This window comes from Eumetopias jubatus, unplaced genomic scaffold (genome assembly GCF_037043125.1).
Source record: "Eumetopias jubatus isolate StellerSeaLion01/CBP00866 unplaced genomic scaffold, mEumJub1_p1.0 scaffold_10, whole genome shotgun sequence".
Classification (NCBI taxonomy): domain Eukaryota; kingdom Metazoa; phylum Chordata; class Mammalia; order Carnivora; family Otariidae; genus Eumetopias; species Eumetopias jubatus.
This window is the reverse complement of record NW_028274816.1, coordinates 46,468,546-46,484,455: the sequence shown is the minus strand read 5'-3', so window position 1 is coordinate 46,484,455 and position 15,910 is coordinate 46,468,546. Positions and strand designations below refer to the sequence as shown.

General features: G+C 49.9%; 1 protein-coding gene across 1 annotated transcript in view; it reads right to left on the bottom strand.

Moving 5' to 3' along the window:
• The window catches only part of CHST8 (carbohydrate sulfotransferase 8), a 64,749-nt gene extending 58,629 nt beyond the window's left edge, over positions 1-6,120 (bottom strand). The window contains exon 1 of the mRNA XM_028123503.2: positions 5,991-6,120. Within this exon, the coding sequence (XP_027979304.2) occupies positions 5,991-6,120 (130 nt within the window). The remainder of the gene's footprint in view (positions 1-5,990) is intronic.
• Between the last annotated feature and the right edge of the window lie 9,790 nt (positions 6,121-15,910).

Sequence of the window (15,910 nt, the reverse complement as noted above, 5' to 3'; positions counted from 1 at the left end):
AGACACACGAGCCAAGTGTAGGCTCAGCACTGGCGCAGGCAGGGCTGTGTGTCCCTGGTAACCATGGGACCAAGAGTGAGGGCCATATTTTCTCCGGCCAACACAGCCCTGCCCCCAGGAGACAAAAGCAGGAGCCCTCGAGCTGGTGGGGCCCCTTGGCAGTGGAATTCTGGCTCCATGGATTTCTAACTGTGAGAGACTAGGCAAGATGCTCAGGGGCATGCACTCTGGAGAGAGGCCCCAGGCTCCAAGAAGTCTCACCCAAACCTACTTCGCTGCTTCCACGGTAGGTCAGCACCTGGTCACCTCTTGTGTGCTACAGAAGACAAAGAAGTCACCCACAGCTCTTCTCCTCCAGGCAGCCCTCCTGGCTCCTCCAGCCACGACTCTGCCCTCAGGTGTAGGAGACGGAAGAAGTGAGTGTGCGGCCTGAGAGCAGAGAGGCAGATGGAGGAGGGGTGGGGAGGGGTGGGGGCTTTCTGCTTCTCTCGCTTGTTCCTGCAGTCTGTGAGTCTGGGGTCCCGGGTGGAGACTTACAGAGTAACTCTGCCCAGCAACTCAGATGCCATCTGCCTAAAATAGAACACGTGGTCTCCAGCCCCCTCCCCCAAACCACTCCCCGTCTGGTGTGTCTGCCTCAGTGAGTGGTACCCTCGTCCCAATCTGTCAGAGCCAGCAGCCCTCCTCACCCTCATCATCGTCCCTGGTCTTCTGGCCACATGGGTCTCTGCCCCGACCCCCTGAATCCACCCTCTCCAATCTCTGCCTCCCCAGGTCCTGCCTTCTCTCCTGCACCGATCTGCACCTCCCCGCTGGGTTCCTTGTGCTCTTGCCCCCTCCCATGCTCCTGCCCACAGCCCCAGACCTGTGCCTTCTAACGGCCACCCCCACCTCAGGATCTGGGAGCTCCCCTCAGCCTGTAGCGAAGGCTCGCTCTTCTGAGATGCTCCAAGGAAGGGCTTGTGGGCCCCGGGACTGGCTGTATTTGCAGCAAGAGTCTAGACCCACAGGTCACACTCCAGCCCCTAATCCACCGGGAGCTCCTCCCATGCCAAACTCCCGCACGCCTCCAAATCTTGATCCAGGCTCTCTCTGCCCAGGCTCTGCTCTGTTGTTAGGAGGGGAGCAGGTACGTGGCAACAGCCTTTTGCCCAAGGACAGATCCCGGCTCTGAAACCCAAAGTTGTGTGGTCTCAGGCCCACCTCTTCACCTCTCTTATCTCAGTAGTCTCATCTGTCAGATGGCGTAAGAGTGCTTAACTCATGGGGGTTTGAAGGTATTCAATGAGTACTAAGTACCTGTAAAGGGCCTGGCACTGTGCCCAGCACGCAGCGAATAACGCATCAAGAACAGTGCTGCTGTGTGCTCACCCAGCCACTACTCAGCACTTCATCCGTAAACAGGAATAATCATTGGTGGTGCAGTCGGTTAAGTGTCCAACTCTTGATTTTGGCTCAGGTCGTGATCTCAGGGTTGTGAGATCGAGCCCCAGGTAGGGCTCCATGCTCAGTGGGGAGTCTGCTTCTCTAACTCTCCCTTTTCCTCTCTCCCTCCCTCCGCTCATGCTCTGTCTCTCAAATAAATAAATAAATCTTCAGAAAACAAAGCAAAACAAAAAACACAAACAAAAAAGAATTATATGTATTGAAACATGTAAAGTGCTTGGCACAGGATCTGGCACATGGTAAAAGCGGATTATTACCACCATCCTTGAATGCCTTTGTGCTGAGTGTGTTAGCAATAGAATCTGTATCATAAGGTCATGGTTTTTTATTTGCCAACGAATAAACCAATCAATCCACCATCACTTTGGCTGCTTGGGTCACTAACGACTCACCTCACCCCATTAAAACAAAATCCCACTTAAAAGAATGAAGGAGGAAAGGTAAACTCAGAACACTGCATTGTGCAGCCCTGAATGAATGGACGGATCCACGTGCATCCTCAGTGGCTAACTGGCATCATAAGAGAGAGCCAGGCAGATGTGCGCCTCCTGATGGAAGAACATAGAATCACATATGCATGCTTGTCCCCCAAAAAGAAAAGAGGATCACCTGGGTGGCTCAGTTGGTTAAGCATCTGCCTTTGGCTCAGGTCATGATCCTGGGGTCCTGGGATCGAGACCCCCGTCAGGCTCCCTCCTTAGCAGGGAGTCTGTTTCTCCCTTTCCCTCTGCCCTTTCCCCCTACTCATGCGTGCGCACACATGCGCATTTTTTCCCTCTCTAATAAATAAAATCTTCAAAAAAAATAAAAACCCCAAACCTATATCTGATCAAGCTGCTAGATTTACTTAATTTACAGGAAATACGAAGAGCAGAAAACAATGTTGAAATACACTAAACACACACAATCGACAAAAACCCCAACGGTGAGAAATTCGGCAGGACCTGGGACCCAGTTTCCTCCGATAAAGAGCAAGAGAAAAATAAAGATGAGGAGAGACTCTTACAGATTGAAAGAGACTTAAAGACTCAATCACCAACTGCCATGTGTGGGCTTAATCTGGATCCTGGATAAAACAAAGTGGAAATAAAGGTATTGATAATATTTGTGATTCAACCAGAAATTTGAACACTGGATATTGGATGTTATTAAAGAATCGTTGGATGTTTTAAAAAAAGAGTTCTTATCTCTTAAATCAAGCAATACATTTAATATTTATGGCTGAATTGATATGCGATCTGAGAAAGTCAAAGGAGGGAGGTGCCAGTGGCTGTGGGTGGGGCCCGCCTGACCATGAGGGAGCCCGCTGGTACCAGGTGCCTGGAGTCACTGTGCTATTCTCATCTCCTTTGTGTGTGTTCCAAACCTTCCAAAATAAAAAGTTCATAAAGAAAGGCCACTCATAACATTTCAGTTTGCCCAGCCACATGTCTGGAGTCTGTCTTCTGTATCCCCAGGGCCAGCAGGCTAGGATGTGTTATTCCTGGTTCTGGCCTCTTCTCTGCATCTTCCACCTAGAGAAGGGGCAAGCCTAGTCTCTTGGGTCAAGGAATGAGTTTCCTGAGTCCACAGGGCCTGGCAATACTGGAGACTGGAAAATAATTGGATAGGTGAATTCTCCGATACACACTACACACCAAAATCTCATCTTAGGTGAAAGATACGTTAACCAGCAGCTATTCACATTTCAAAAGGTTTGACTGATTTAAAATATAGCAAACATTTTTGTTTAAATGGCCTGATTTACAAAAGTTGGCAAGCCCTTAAGATTCCATCTGATGCACAAGTCAGGTGAGGTTTGCTGACTGGTCCCTGAGAGGTGCACATGCTGTTAACACCTAATAACTTAACTGCACGGGAGAAATCTGAGCAACACCCTGAACCCTGAGGGACCACAAGCAACTGAAGGCTCCTTCTCCCACTCTCAGGCTTGTTTCTGGATCTTCACCTGCCCACCCTCCCCCTCCCACCTTGGTCAAGGCCACCAACGGTGGCTCTCAGACACTGAGTTCCCAGAGAAGTTGCTGCACTGTGAAAGCCACAGGAGCCTGTGTGGAATTTCCTCTCTAGGCGGCATCCCCAATGGCCTTACCCAATCCGGATGACAGGGCAGCCTCCTGACTTTGTACCTCCCACCAGCAGAAACCCACAGCGAGAAGGCTTGTCCAGGCCCTTGGGGCCACCCACCCATGCAACTGGATACACACACTTTGTAAGAACTGGTTTCCAACAGATAAATGTAATCAAGGTTTATATGCTCAGAGAAGCCAACAGGATGGGATTGTTTCACTTGAAAGATCAGAAGAAAATTGTAACTAATGTTGTGGAAAATTACTTTGATATTGCTTTCTTGGTACCGAATCACAATTAGGCTGCTGTGAGAAGTACAGGGAAAGAATAAATGAATAGTAACAAATCAACACAAACAGCCTGTGTCAGGAACACTTTGCTCAGGGAAAGTAACATAAGCATTACTTAAAGTTTTATGACTGTGTTCCATGTGATTTACGCAGAACGTCAAGGTTGCCCAAACCCGGCCACGTGGTGAAGGGGGTCCAGCTCCATTTACAGCCAGAAGAACACGGCTCAAGCCTCAAGTGTGCCCATCGCACGAGTCAGACAGGTCCACGCCGTCCCCCCTGCAGGGGGATACGTGCCTAAGCTTCGTGTCATCCTCTACGCCCTTCGGAGGCTCGGAGCTCCTTCCCCAGCTCGCCACTCCATCCTGGAAATCCCAACCGTCCTGTGGGGTCTGGCCCTACTGGTAATGGAAAAGATCCACATGCGCATGCGCGGGGGCAGCTGGGCAGGGGCGCATGCGCAGTAGCAACTGGCTGGTGTGAGGGGCAGGAAGACACGAAGCGGGAGCGATCCGCTGTGCTGGCTGACTGCGGCATGGCGGGGCGCACGTCCTGGCCTTCAGGTCCCAACTCTACCCACGTATATAGCATCTGTCCCTGCAGTGTACCACGGATGAGTGCATGGCCCCTGCCCAGACGGACACAAACTCCTGCCTTCTCTCCCAGGCTCGTCCCACGGAACGCAGACCCTGGACACAAGGACCCTCTGCCCATGGCGTGCACCTCAGCCACACACACACACCAAAATGGGCACCAAAGATCCATGGGTCACCCCGAGGATACACCATTCACCCCAAGCCACATTTAGGGGCCCTTGTTCAGGACCTCATTTCCACACAGACACCGCACACGTGGGGGGGTGGGCAATCTGAGCCCGCCTGACAGCCCTACCCTCCGGGGCCGGGTTCTGCTGACAGAAGGCCGCCAGCCACTCTAAAGCTCACATGGGGCTGCAAGTCCCCACAGAGGAGCCAGCTTAGTCACATATCCTTGCTTCTCCAGAAGCCAGGGAGTAGCCAGACCCACCTCTGACAGCCACTACCCCTGAGGGCCCGGCCTAGGTGGCCCAGGCGTGAGTCAGTACCAGTAACTCCCCTGTTGTCTCCTGGGGTCCCACCACCTGGCTGCCTCTTGCTGATTCTTGATGAAAGAATGAACTCATTGGCCTCCCCGCCCAGGGCCTCTGGTAGGAGCTGCCAGGCCAACAGTCCTCATTCTAGCCTCCTGATGCTCCTTCCGACTTTCTACCTGATGCCTCCAGGCCTTCAGTCTATGCGTGGGATGACTGAGCCAGCCAGAGCCGAGGGTGGGGCTGGGGAGGGGGCTGCAGGCCCAAGTACCCGGGGTCCCCTCCCTGAGGGCCAGGTGCCTTACGCTGGGCCCTGCTCTTCTGTAGGATGGTACAGGAATTTCTCTCCCTAAACCCATAGCCTTTACTCCTCCATATTGTCCGTGTCCTGGAGCTCATGGCTGTCTTCACAGACTTCCCCGCTAAAAACCCCCAGGCCCACCGCTGAGAGATGAATGGGGCCTGTGTCTCAGCAGCAGGCATTCTGCCTGAGTTCCCCCTCTCCATATTCTGCCTGCCTGAGGCTCCAGAACCATCCTTCCCACTTTCCCCTTGCTGGATCCCACCTGTCCTCAGCAGATCTCTCTGCAAGTCAGGAAGGGTGCTCCCCTCCGTGGCTCACAAGGGACACATGGGATACAGGCAGCAGGTGGGGGCCAGCAGGAGCAATCTCAGCTTCGCAGAGACAGGAGGTACCTTGACCCCCTCTGCCCAGGCCAGAGGGCCTGGATTCGAGGAGTCCCAGGGCTGGCAGAGAAGCAGAGTCCCATGGCGGGGGGGGGCATGGGCTCAAGGAGAAGTCATTCACCCTCTGATACCCCAGACCATGTGGGAGAGGCCCCACGAGATGGCAGAATCCTCCTTAAGCCTCAGCTTCACCAAAGGCAACAAGTGGATGAGAGCCTGGCTATCATTTCAAGAGGAGGGCATGGGCCAGAGACCACAGGCTAGAGGTCAGAGGCCAGAGGCTGATGCCCGCCAGGAGAAGGCCAGGCCCCCTCCTCTGCCTGCCGAGGCTCTCAGCACAGACTTGGCACCAGGGCAGCCACGGAGGCCTGCACTTTGGACAGGAAAGCTGGGGCAAGCGGGCATCAGGGCCGAGCGCAAGGACTCACCTGGCAGCTGTCGAGGGGCGAGCTCCGTGGGGTCCTGCAGGCTGATGAAGAGGAGGAGGCCTGCGGCTCCAAACAGCAGGATGGATGAGAACATGCAGGCTAGCCGCATGGTTCCGGCTCGCGGGGTCATCCGGGGCTTGCTCCGGGGTCACCTCTCGGGTGTGGGAGGTGCGTTCTTCCCTCATCATCCACACCAAGCATCCATCAGGCCACGGTCTGCAGGGCAGATGGGGAGAAAGGGGGTCCATCACTGAGGCACACAACATCCTGTGCGGGCTGAGGCCCCAGTCACTGCCTGCGACCAAGCATAATCCCCGATCCCTCCATCCTCTAGAGCTTACTCAGGTATGTCCCTTCAACCTTTCCAAGCCCAAGGAGGCTGAGGGAAGTCTAGTCACCACCTGTAGCTGGGACACCAGCTTCCCAGCAGGGGTTCCTCTATTTGCACCCCCAGAAAAACCATGGAGACAAACACTCTCTGGACTCTGCCTGGGGGAGCCCAAGGTGGAGCCCCAGAGACCCACAGCCAGTAACAGCCCCTGCACTGTCCAGGCCCTCCGAGCTTCCAGAAGAACTGGTGTGCTCCCTATAGGGGGCCTAGGTACAGGGCCAGCAATTTGGGTCCTTGTCCCTTACAACTGGCCTGGTGGACAGAGAAGTTCTTGGATCCCTCTGCCCTGGCTCCTCTCTACAGAATGTTGGGGACAAGTGTCTCCACAGAGCAAGATGCTTTGGGAAGGAGTCTCCTAGGCCCAGTGGCTACCAGGGACAGAGAATCCCCCACCTGGTGGCTCCTCTCTCCAGCCAGAGCTGTGTCTCCCTGACAGATGGGTGGGCTAGCGGAATAGAGACCCCACTGGCTAGTCAGCGGCATCAGGGGGAACAGAAGCTCTGGCCTATTCCCACTCTTGAGGACCTCAGGCTTGGATGGAGGTAGCCAGACCTGCATTTGACAGATTCCAGGCTGAGGCTGGTGACAGCATCCCTTGTGTTCCTGTGGATGGACACCTGTTGCTCTGGTCACTGCCGCCCCAGAGTATGCCCAGGTGACTTGCCCCTCACCCTGGTTCCTCCTGAAGGGCAGAGCAAGAAATGCCAAACACCCCAAATACCAATGAGTGACTCCAACTGGGCCAAGCTGTGGGTCAAGATGGGGGCACCCCGAGGCCATTTGCTCATAGGAAGGATGTAAGTTCCTACAGTGGGATGAGGCATGGGTGGAACGGGACAGGCGCTGAAGAGGGATCTACACAGCTAGACGGGCAGGGATTCCGGAACTCCCCCTTTTAGAGGAAGGCTGCTCTGTCCCCTTGGCTTCATCCATTCCTACTAGTCCGGGCGCAGAGATACCACCCTCTCTCTACCCAAAAGGCCTTGCGGGAGCTTCCCCAGCCCTGACATAGGACAGCACTGAGGGAGGCTGAGGCCAGGTGGGCAGCTTCCAGTAGCCTCTGAGATCACAGGTGGGTGGCTGGGACCCCAGATCAGATGCGCTGCTTGGCACAAGGACATTTCCCTGCCTGGGGTCTCCTTGGGCACAGTACTTTGGTCGGGGAACCCATTCCTGACCAGGCACCCAGGCGGTGGGGGAGGAAACCCCAGCTCCCCTCCCTCTGTGTCCTCATGCTCCTGGGGGCACGAGGCAGGAAGTGGTAAGACACGTCCTTCCCTCCCCAGCCCAGACAAAAATTCCCAAGGTCTAGACTGTTCGCAGCAAAGCTCTGGGGCTGAAGAGTGTTAAATTGCAGGTTTGGGTTTCTCCCCTCTGCAGTCTCTGTAATTATGTTTTCACTCAGTTAACTTGAATTAACCTGCCCCAGGCCTCTATGCATGGGAACACGCCTGAGCACAGGGTTCTCTGGGTTGTGCTGAGCAGGTTGTTCCCACGACCTCCCAGCTTTTATGTTTGGGAGGCAGCACGGAGCAGGGCTGTTTTGTCTCGAGCTGGCTCAGTTTGCCATCGGCCCCGACCTCACTGCAACGGCCCCCGCCCCAAGAAAGACAGCTGTTCCTGCCATTGCCGGGGACACCCCTGCACAGGGCTTGCAGTGGGTAAAAATAGGCAGCTGCATGTCCCCAAAGGCTCAGACCCTGAAGTCTCTCGTGGGACCCTGTGGCTTCTCCCTCCTCTTGAACGTGCCCTCCTCTTGAACGCACCTCCCACACCCCACCATGGCTGCCCGGGATGGGACTGCCCTGGGGGCCTGACTCATCATCCTGCAAAGACACAGACACAGTGGTGCAGGCACCAGGCCCCATTGAAGGACAAGGTCACTCTCAACACTGTGTCCTTTGGTCTCCCAAGCCCTTCCCTCCATGATGACAGGAGTTGTGTGCAGGGGCTGCCAGGGCCAGTCTCGAGGTCTGAGGGAAGGTGCGGGGGGGGGGTGCCACAGAGGTCCTCCTGCCCCAAAGCAGTTGGCTTAACCCCCAGGGGTGCCCAATCACGGAAAGGAGTCAGGAGAGTGGAAAGAGTGTCACGTACACGGATTCAGCAGGGACGAGACCCTCAGGGAGCAGGGAGGGCAGCTCGGGGCCCTTCCAGAGCAGATGCACAGGCTCTAACATGCATACACACATGGATGCACACATAGCACACATATACCATCGACAGTCCCCAGCAAGGCCCCAGCTGTAAAGAAAGTGCCACAAAGCCCTGATATGCGGGCTGTGGTGGTCGCACACTGCCTACAGCCTCACCGGCCTCCTGGGTCAGACCTGAGGCCAGCAGGCCAATCTGACCTAGGGTGACGGAAAGAGAGAGGAAGGAGGGGAAAGAGAGCAGCAAGTTTATGGCTACGGCCCACCACTGTCCAGTAAAACAGCTAATAAAGTGCCACCTGATCTCGGCCCAAAGGCTCTATTGGATGAAAAAAACAGGGGGGCTCAGAAGCACATGCAATCCAGTCCCCTCCTCTCCACTGTCACCATCCAAGCCAGTACAGACTTCCCCTGTCCTGCAGCAATGACCAGTCCTCACTTGCTTCTGAACCTACCCCAAAGCCAACCCCCCAGGTGCAGCCAGGCTCCATTAGCCCTTGTGCCTGGGAGCCAGGATGAGGACCACATCCTTGCCCCCAAATCTGGGGGCGAGGGCAGGGGGAGAAAACCAGCCCTAGGACCTGCACCTTCACTGCAGTAGGAGCATCAACCATTTAAGTGTCTGCTCTCAGAGACACTCCTTTTTGTTGACCCCCAAGAGAACAGCACCGTCTCCATTCTCCATGTCCAGGGAAGCTGGTGTTAGAGTCCTGCGTGGCTCTCCCTGACCCTCCTAAGTATCAGACCCCAGCCTTCCCCTCGGACGCCCCCCGTTCAGTGTTTGTTCTCACTGCAGACCATCTAACCAGCCAACTCCCTGCTATGTGCAAATGGAATCAAAAGGGAAGCGTGCCTCCCGTCCTGGGTAACTGGCTGGCAGTCTGGCTGGGTTCCCCTCAGGAGGGGGCCAACATCACAGAACCCGTAGGAACCTCCTTCCGTTAGAGATGGAGGATAGATAAGAGATCACCCGACACTCCAGGCAGTGTGTGCATCTGATCCCCTATTGTTCCCGTGAGGGCCCTTGTCTTCAAAGTCACATGTTATTTTCAAGACAACAGGGAGATGCTGGTCCAAAGGCTGCTTGTCTCTGTCTCCTGGGAGTCGAGCTGCTGCCCGGGGAGTGGACTCTATGACCTGTCACAGGCCAGGGCCAGGCTGCCCAAGGCCCCGCAAACACACTCATGGGTCTCCGCTCCCACTTGGGACTGTTGCATCCTCACTGCATGCTGCATCACACTCGGCTCCACTGACAAGAGGGGGCCCCCCCTTGCCTCCCTGCCTCCCTTCCAGGACCAACAGGCAATATGAAAATTCAAATAACCGGGGGCCGAGCCAGGAGGAGTAAGGCAACAAAAATGAACAGCCCGCTTAGTTTCCAGAAGGTCCTGTCCTCACAAGCCCTAGTTTTCCCAGTGGCTTGCTCTCCCTGAGGCCTGAATGGTATCACCAATTTTTACTGTAAGAAAAAAAAAATGCAATTAATCTTGTAAACACCTCCTGGGACACAGGTCAGAGCCAAGGATTCCTCCCATTTTCTTATTTATCTGATTTAAAAATTTGTCTCTTGGGAAAATTCATTTTAGGGCACAAGCAAGTACTTGGGAATTCAGCCAAAATGCACGCACCTCCAGTGGCGACAGGCCGGCAGGCGGATGGACGGATGGCTCCAAGGTCACGCTTGGCTGCAGCTGCTGCAAGGCCTGGATGCTTCCCCCAATCATCCAGAGGACCCCTCTGGCTGTGAGGACCCACTCCCATGCCCCACTGGAGGCAGCTGGAAGCATCCGGCCACGTGCCCATGGGAGCACCCACTTGGCGTGTGGACCCCGGGCCCCAGAAAGTTCTCTGTCCAGCCAGTCTCCTCCTTGCACGGGCAGGAGCGAACAATGACATCCCTCCCGGCTGAGGGCTCCAGGAGGAGCTGCTCATCGGGAGAGAGGCTGCTATGGCAACTTGAGGAGAATGGAGCCAGGCACTGCCGTCACCTTGAATCCGGCACCAAGCATTCCACCGTGGCGGCAGAGGGGGCTGCACCTCTACTCAGCCCCTGCTGAGGCTCCTGCGATGGCGCTGACCTCCTGCCTTCCCTGCTCAGCCTCCTGGCCTCAGTAACTCATTTACTCCTCACTGAAACGGAGCACACAGCCCGGTCCCCCGAGAACACCACCTCCATCTGTTTTGTCAGACGAGTTCTTCCGTGTGTCTGGCTCCTGCTTGCTTCTGAGATGGGGTTCTTCTTGATTTCAGCTCATTAAAATCTTGCAGCTAATTAAAACCGGTTCTAACAGCGGCGGCGGCGGTGGCAGCAAACTCTGGGATGAGTCCCTCCAGTTTTTATGCATAGGCATAAAGTTGCAGTGCTCTGTGAGGGTGACAAATGGCTGCAAGTGCTCACTGAGGCGCGGCTGCGCCTGATGTGGGAGAGTGCTGACCTGGGTCCTGAAATGCCCAGGGCCCAGCCTCAGCACACCCTAGCCAGCATGGGTACGCCCCACCTGCCATACTCCTCCCCATTACAAGGCAGGGACTCCCTCCAATTCCCCATGCTTTCTGCTGGGTGGGAGAAAGGGAGCCCCAAGGCAGAGGCCAAGGCATAAATCAGCCTTAAACAGCCCTGAAGCCTTGTCCCCACAGATGCACTAGGCTACAGCCCAGCTTCCCACCACTGCTTACACAAAGAGGCTGAGGGGAAGCCTGCAAACACACAGTTGCAGTAAGGGGTTCCTGAGAGCCTGGCCAAGGTGCCATAAGCTATAATGCCCTTGATTGCTTTCAGGGGTAGGACCATACCATGGATACCATCTCTGCCCAGGACTTCATTTTCAGGGCATTTTAGGAGGCAGGGTAGGGGAGAGTAATTCTGCAAGGAGAGAAACTGAGTCTCCATCATTGGGCCCAAGAGCCAGCACAGAAGCAGCAGTTTAAAAAGTGTCTGGGGTATACCTGAAGGGGATTTATTGACTAATTCTAGGATACGTGTTGGAAGGTTAGGGATCTGCAGGAGTTTTTTCCAGGAATGGGAAATGTTGGCAGGTGCTATTTCTCTAGCCCTCCTTCTGCCTTGGCCAGATTCTTTTGGGGGAGCCAGTTCTGACACTCTCCATCTACCTTGCTCTGCCCCATAATTCCTCTGAAGACTAGCCCCACCCAAACCAACCCACCAGCAGGCACCCCTCCAAAGTGGCTCCCACACTGGGCAGTCCAAGCCAGGACCTATGCCCTGCCAGAGTGACTATCAGCTCCCATACCCAACAGGCAGCTCTGGTAAGAACTGGCACATCTCCAGAACAAATCCTGACCCAGGGAGTTGGGGAATGAGCCCTACCAACCAGCACACGCTGTAGCTAGTTGGCCCTCTTAGCCAACTGCATGTGAGGCAAGCCCAGCCCACCAGTGTGCCTACCGACAAGTCAGGCTGAGAACTGGCTCCACCCACCAGTGCACCCTCAGCACTCAGGCCAGTCATAACTGGAGGGTGCTCCCAGCCCACATAGTGGAGCACCAAATATATACATACGGAACAAATACAGAGTCAGACAAAGTGAGGAGGCAGAAGTGTATGATTCAAACACAAGAACAAGACAAAACCCTAGAAAACAAGCTAAACAAAACACAGATAAGGAATCTATCTGATAAAGAATTCAAATTAATGGTTATAGACACTCACCAGACTTGAGACAAGACTGGAAGAACTCAGAAAGAACTTTAACAAAGAGATAGAAAGTATAAAAAAAGAACCAGTCAGAGCTGAAGAATACAGTAAGTGAAATGAAAAATACACTAGAAGAATCAACAGCAAATTAGAGGATGCAGAAGAACAAATCAGTGACTTGGAAGTCAGGGTAGTAAAAAACAATTAAACTGAAATAAGAAAAAAGGTTTTTTAAAAAAATGAAAATAAGTTAAGGGGCTTCTGTGACAACATCAAGCAAAATAACATTCACATTACAGGAGTCCCAGATGGAGAAGAGAGAGAAAAGGGGATAGAAAATTTATTTGAAGCAATAATAACTGAAAACTTCCCTAACCTGGGAAGGAAACAGATATCTAGGTCCAGGAATCCTAGAGAGCTCCAAACAAGATGAACCCAAGGAGGTCCACATCAAGACACATAATAATTGAAATGGCAAAAACTAAAGATAAAGAGAGAACCTTAAAAGCAGCAAGAGAAAAACAGTTGCATACAAGGGAAACCCCGTAAGGCTATCAGCTGATTTTTCAACAGAAACTTTGCAGGCCAGAAGAAAGTGGCATGATGTATTCCAAGTATTGAAAGGAAGAAACGTATAACCACGAATACTCTACCCAGCAATGTTCAGAATTGAAAGAGAGATAAAGTGTTTCCCAGACAAAAGTTAAAGGAGTGCATCATCACTAAACTGGGCCCTATAAGAAATGTTTAAGGGAATTCTTCAGGTAAAAGAAAAGACCCGTAACTAGAAGTAAGAAAATTAATGAAAAGAAAAAAATTTAACTGGTAAAAGCAAACATACAGTAAAGGTAACAGATCCATCGCTTATAAAGCTAGCATGAAGGTTAAAACATAGAAGCAGTAAAATCAACCATATCTACAAAAATTAGTCAAGGGATACATAAAGTAAAAAGATGTAAAATATGACTACATAAAATGTGGAGGGAGGAGTAAAATTTTAGTGCTTTTAGAATGTGTTCAAACTTAAGTGACCATCAACTTAATATAAACTGCTATATACATAGGATGTTATGTATGAACTTCATAGTAACCAGAAACCAAAAACCTATAATAGATACACCAAAAATGAAGAGAAAGGAATGCAAGTATAATACTAAAAGTGATTAAACACAAGGGAAGAGAGCAAGAGAAGAAGAAAGGAACAGAGAACTACAAAAACAATCACAAAAATAATTAACAAATGACAATAAATACATACCTATCAATAATTACTTTAAATGTAACTGGGCTAAATGCTGCAATCAAAAGACACAGGTGACTAAATATACAGAAAAACAAACCCATCTATATGCTGCCCACAAGAGACTCACTTCAGACCTAGGACACAAACCGACTGAAACTGAGGGAATGAAAAAAAGATATTCCATGCAAATGGAAGCAAAAAAAAAAGCAAGGGTAGCAAACAATCACAGAAAATGGACTTTATAACAAAGACTGTAGCAAGAGACAAAGAAGCGCATTGTATAATGATTAAAGGATCAATCCAACAAGAGGATATAATAATTATAAATATCTATGCACCTAACATAGGAGCACCTAAATATATAAAGCAAGTATTAACGGACATAAAGAGAGAAATTGAGAGTAATACAATAACAGTGGGGGACTTTAACACCCCACTTACATCAATGGATAGATCATCTAGACAGAAAATCAATAAGGAAACAGCAGTTTTGAATGACACATTACACCAGATGGGTTTAACAGATATATGCAGAACATTCCATCTAAAAACAGCAGAATATACATTCCTTTCAAGTGCACATAAAACATTTTCCAGGATAGATCATATGTTAGGCCACAAAACAAGTCTCAATAAATTTAAGATTGAAATCATATCAAGCATCTTTTCTGACTACAATGGTGTGAAACTAGAAATCAATTACAAGAAAAAACTGGAAAAAATGCAGATGTGTGGAAGCTAAACAACATGCTACTAAACAACCGAGAGATCAAAGAGGAAACAAAAAACACATGGAGACAATAAAAACGAAAACACAATGGTTCAAAATCTCTGGGACACAGCAAAAGCAGTTCTAAGAGGGCAGTTTATAGTGATGTAGGCCTACCTCAAAAAGCAAGAAGAATCTCAAACAATCTAACCTTACACCTAAAGGAACTAGAAAAAGAACAAACAAAGCCCAGTAGAAGGAAGGAAATAATAAAGATCAGGCAGAGCAGTAATAAATGAAATAGAGACCAAAAAGCAAACAAACAAACCAACCATAGAGAGGATCAATGAATCTATTAGCTGGTTCTTTGGTGAAAAGATAAAATTGATAAACTTTTAACTAGACTCATTGAGAAAAAGAGAGGACTGACATAAATAAAATCAGAAACGAAAGAGATGTTACAACAGAGAGCATAGAAATATAAAGGATTATGAGGGACTACTACAAAAAAAATGCCAACAAATTGGACAACTTAGAACAGATGGATAGACTGCTAGACATATACAATCTTCCACAACTGAATCAGGGATAAACAGGAAATTTGAACTAATTACTAGTAATGAAATTAAATGAGTAATCAAAAAACTCCCAACAAGCAAAAGTCCAGAAGCAGATGGCTTCACAAGTGAATTTTACCAATTAAGGAAGAGTTAATACCTATCCTTCTCAAACTATTCCCAAAAATAGAAGAGGAAGAAATGTTTCCAAATTAATTCTATGAGGACAGCATTTTTTTTTTTATGAGGACAGCATTACCCTGATACCCAAGCCAGACAAAAGACATGACAAAAAACAAAAATAACAGACCGATATCTCTGACGAACACAGATGCAAAAATCCTCAACAAAATACTGAATTTGAAAATGCATGAAAAGCATCATTCAACATATCAAGTGAGATTTATTCCAAGGATGCAGGATAGTTGTTCAACACTCACAAATCAGTCAACACAATACACAACATAAACAAAATGAAGGGTAAAGTCATATGATCATCTCAAGAGATGCAGAAAAATCATTTGACAAAATTCAGCATTCATTCATGATAAACTCTCAACAAAGTGGGTATAGAGAGAACATACCTTTGCATAATAAAAGTCATATATGTCAAACCCACAGCTAACATCATACTCAATGATGAAAAGCCAAAAGCTTTTCCTCTAAAACCAGGAACAAGACAAAGATGCTCCTCTCGCCACTTTTATTCAGCTTAGTATTGGAAGTCCAAGCCACAGCAATCAGGAAGAAAAAGAAATAAAAAGCATCCAAATTGCTGAGAAAGAAGCAAAATGTCACTATATGCAAATGATATGCAGACAATACTATATAGAGAAGTATACATATATAACCCTAAAGACTCCACCAAAAAACTATTAGATCTAATAAAGGAATTCAGTACAGGTGTTGGATATGAAATCAAGATACAGAAATCTGAGTGTTTCTATACACTAATAACTCACAGGAGGAGAAATTAAGAAAACAATCTCATTTATAATTGCATCAAAAAGAATAGGATACCTAGGAATAGATTTAACCAAGAAGGTGAAAGACTTATATTCTGAAAACTATAAGACATTGATGAAAGAAACTGACAATGATAAATAGGAAGATATACGATGCCTATGGATTGAAAGAATTAAAATAGTTAAAATGTCCATACTACCCAAAGCAATTTACAGATGCAATGCAATCCCTATCAAAATGCCAATATTA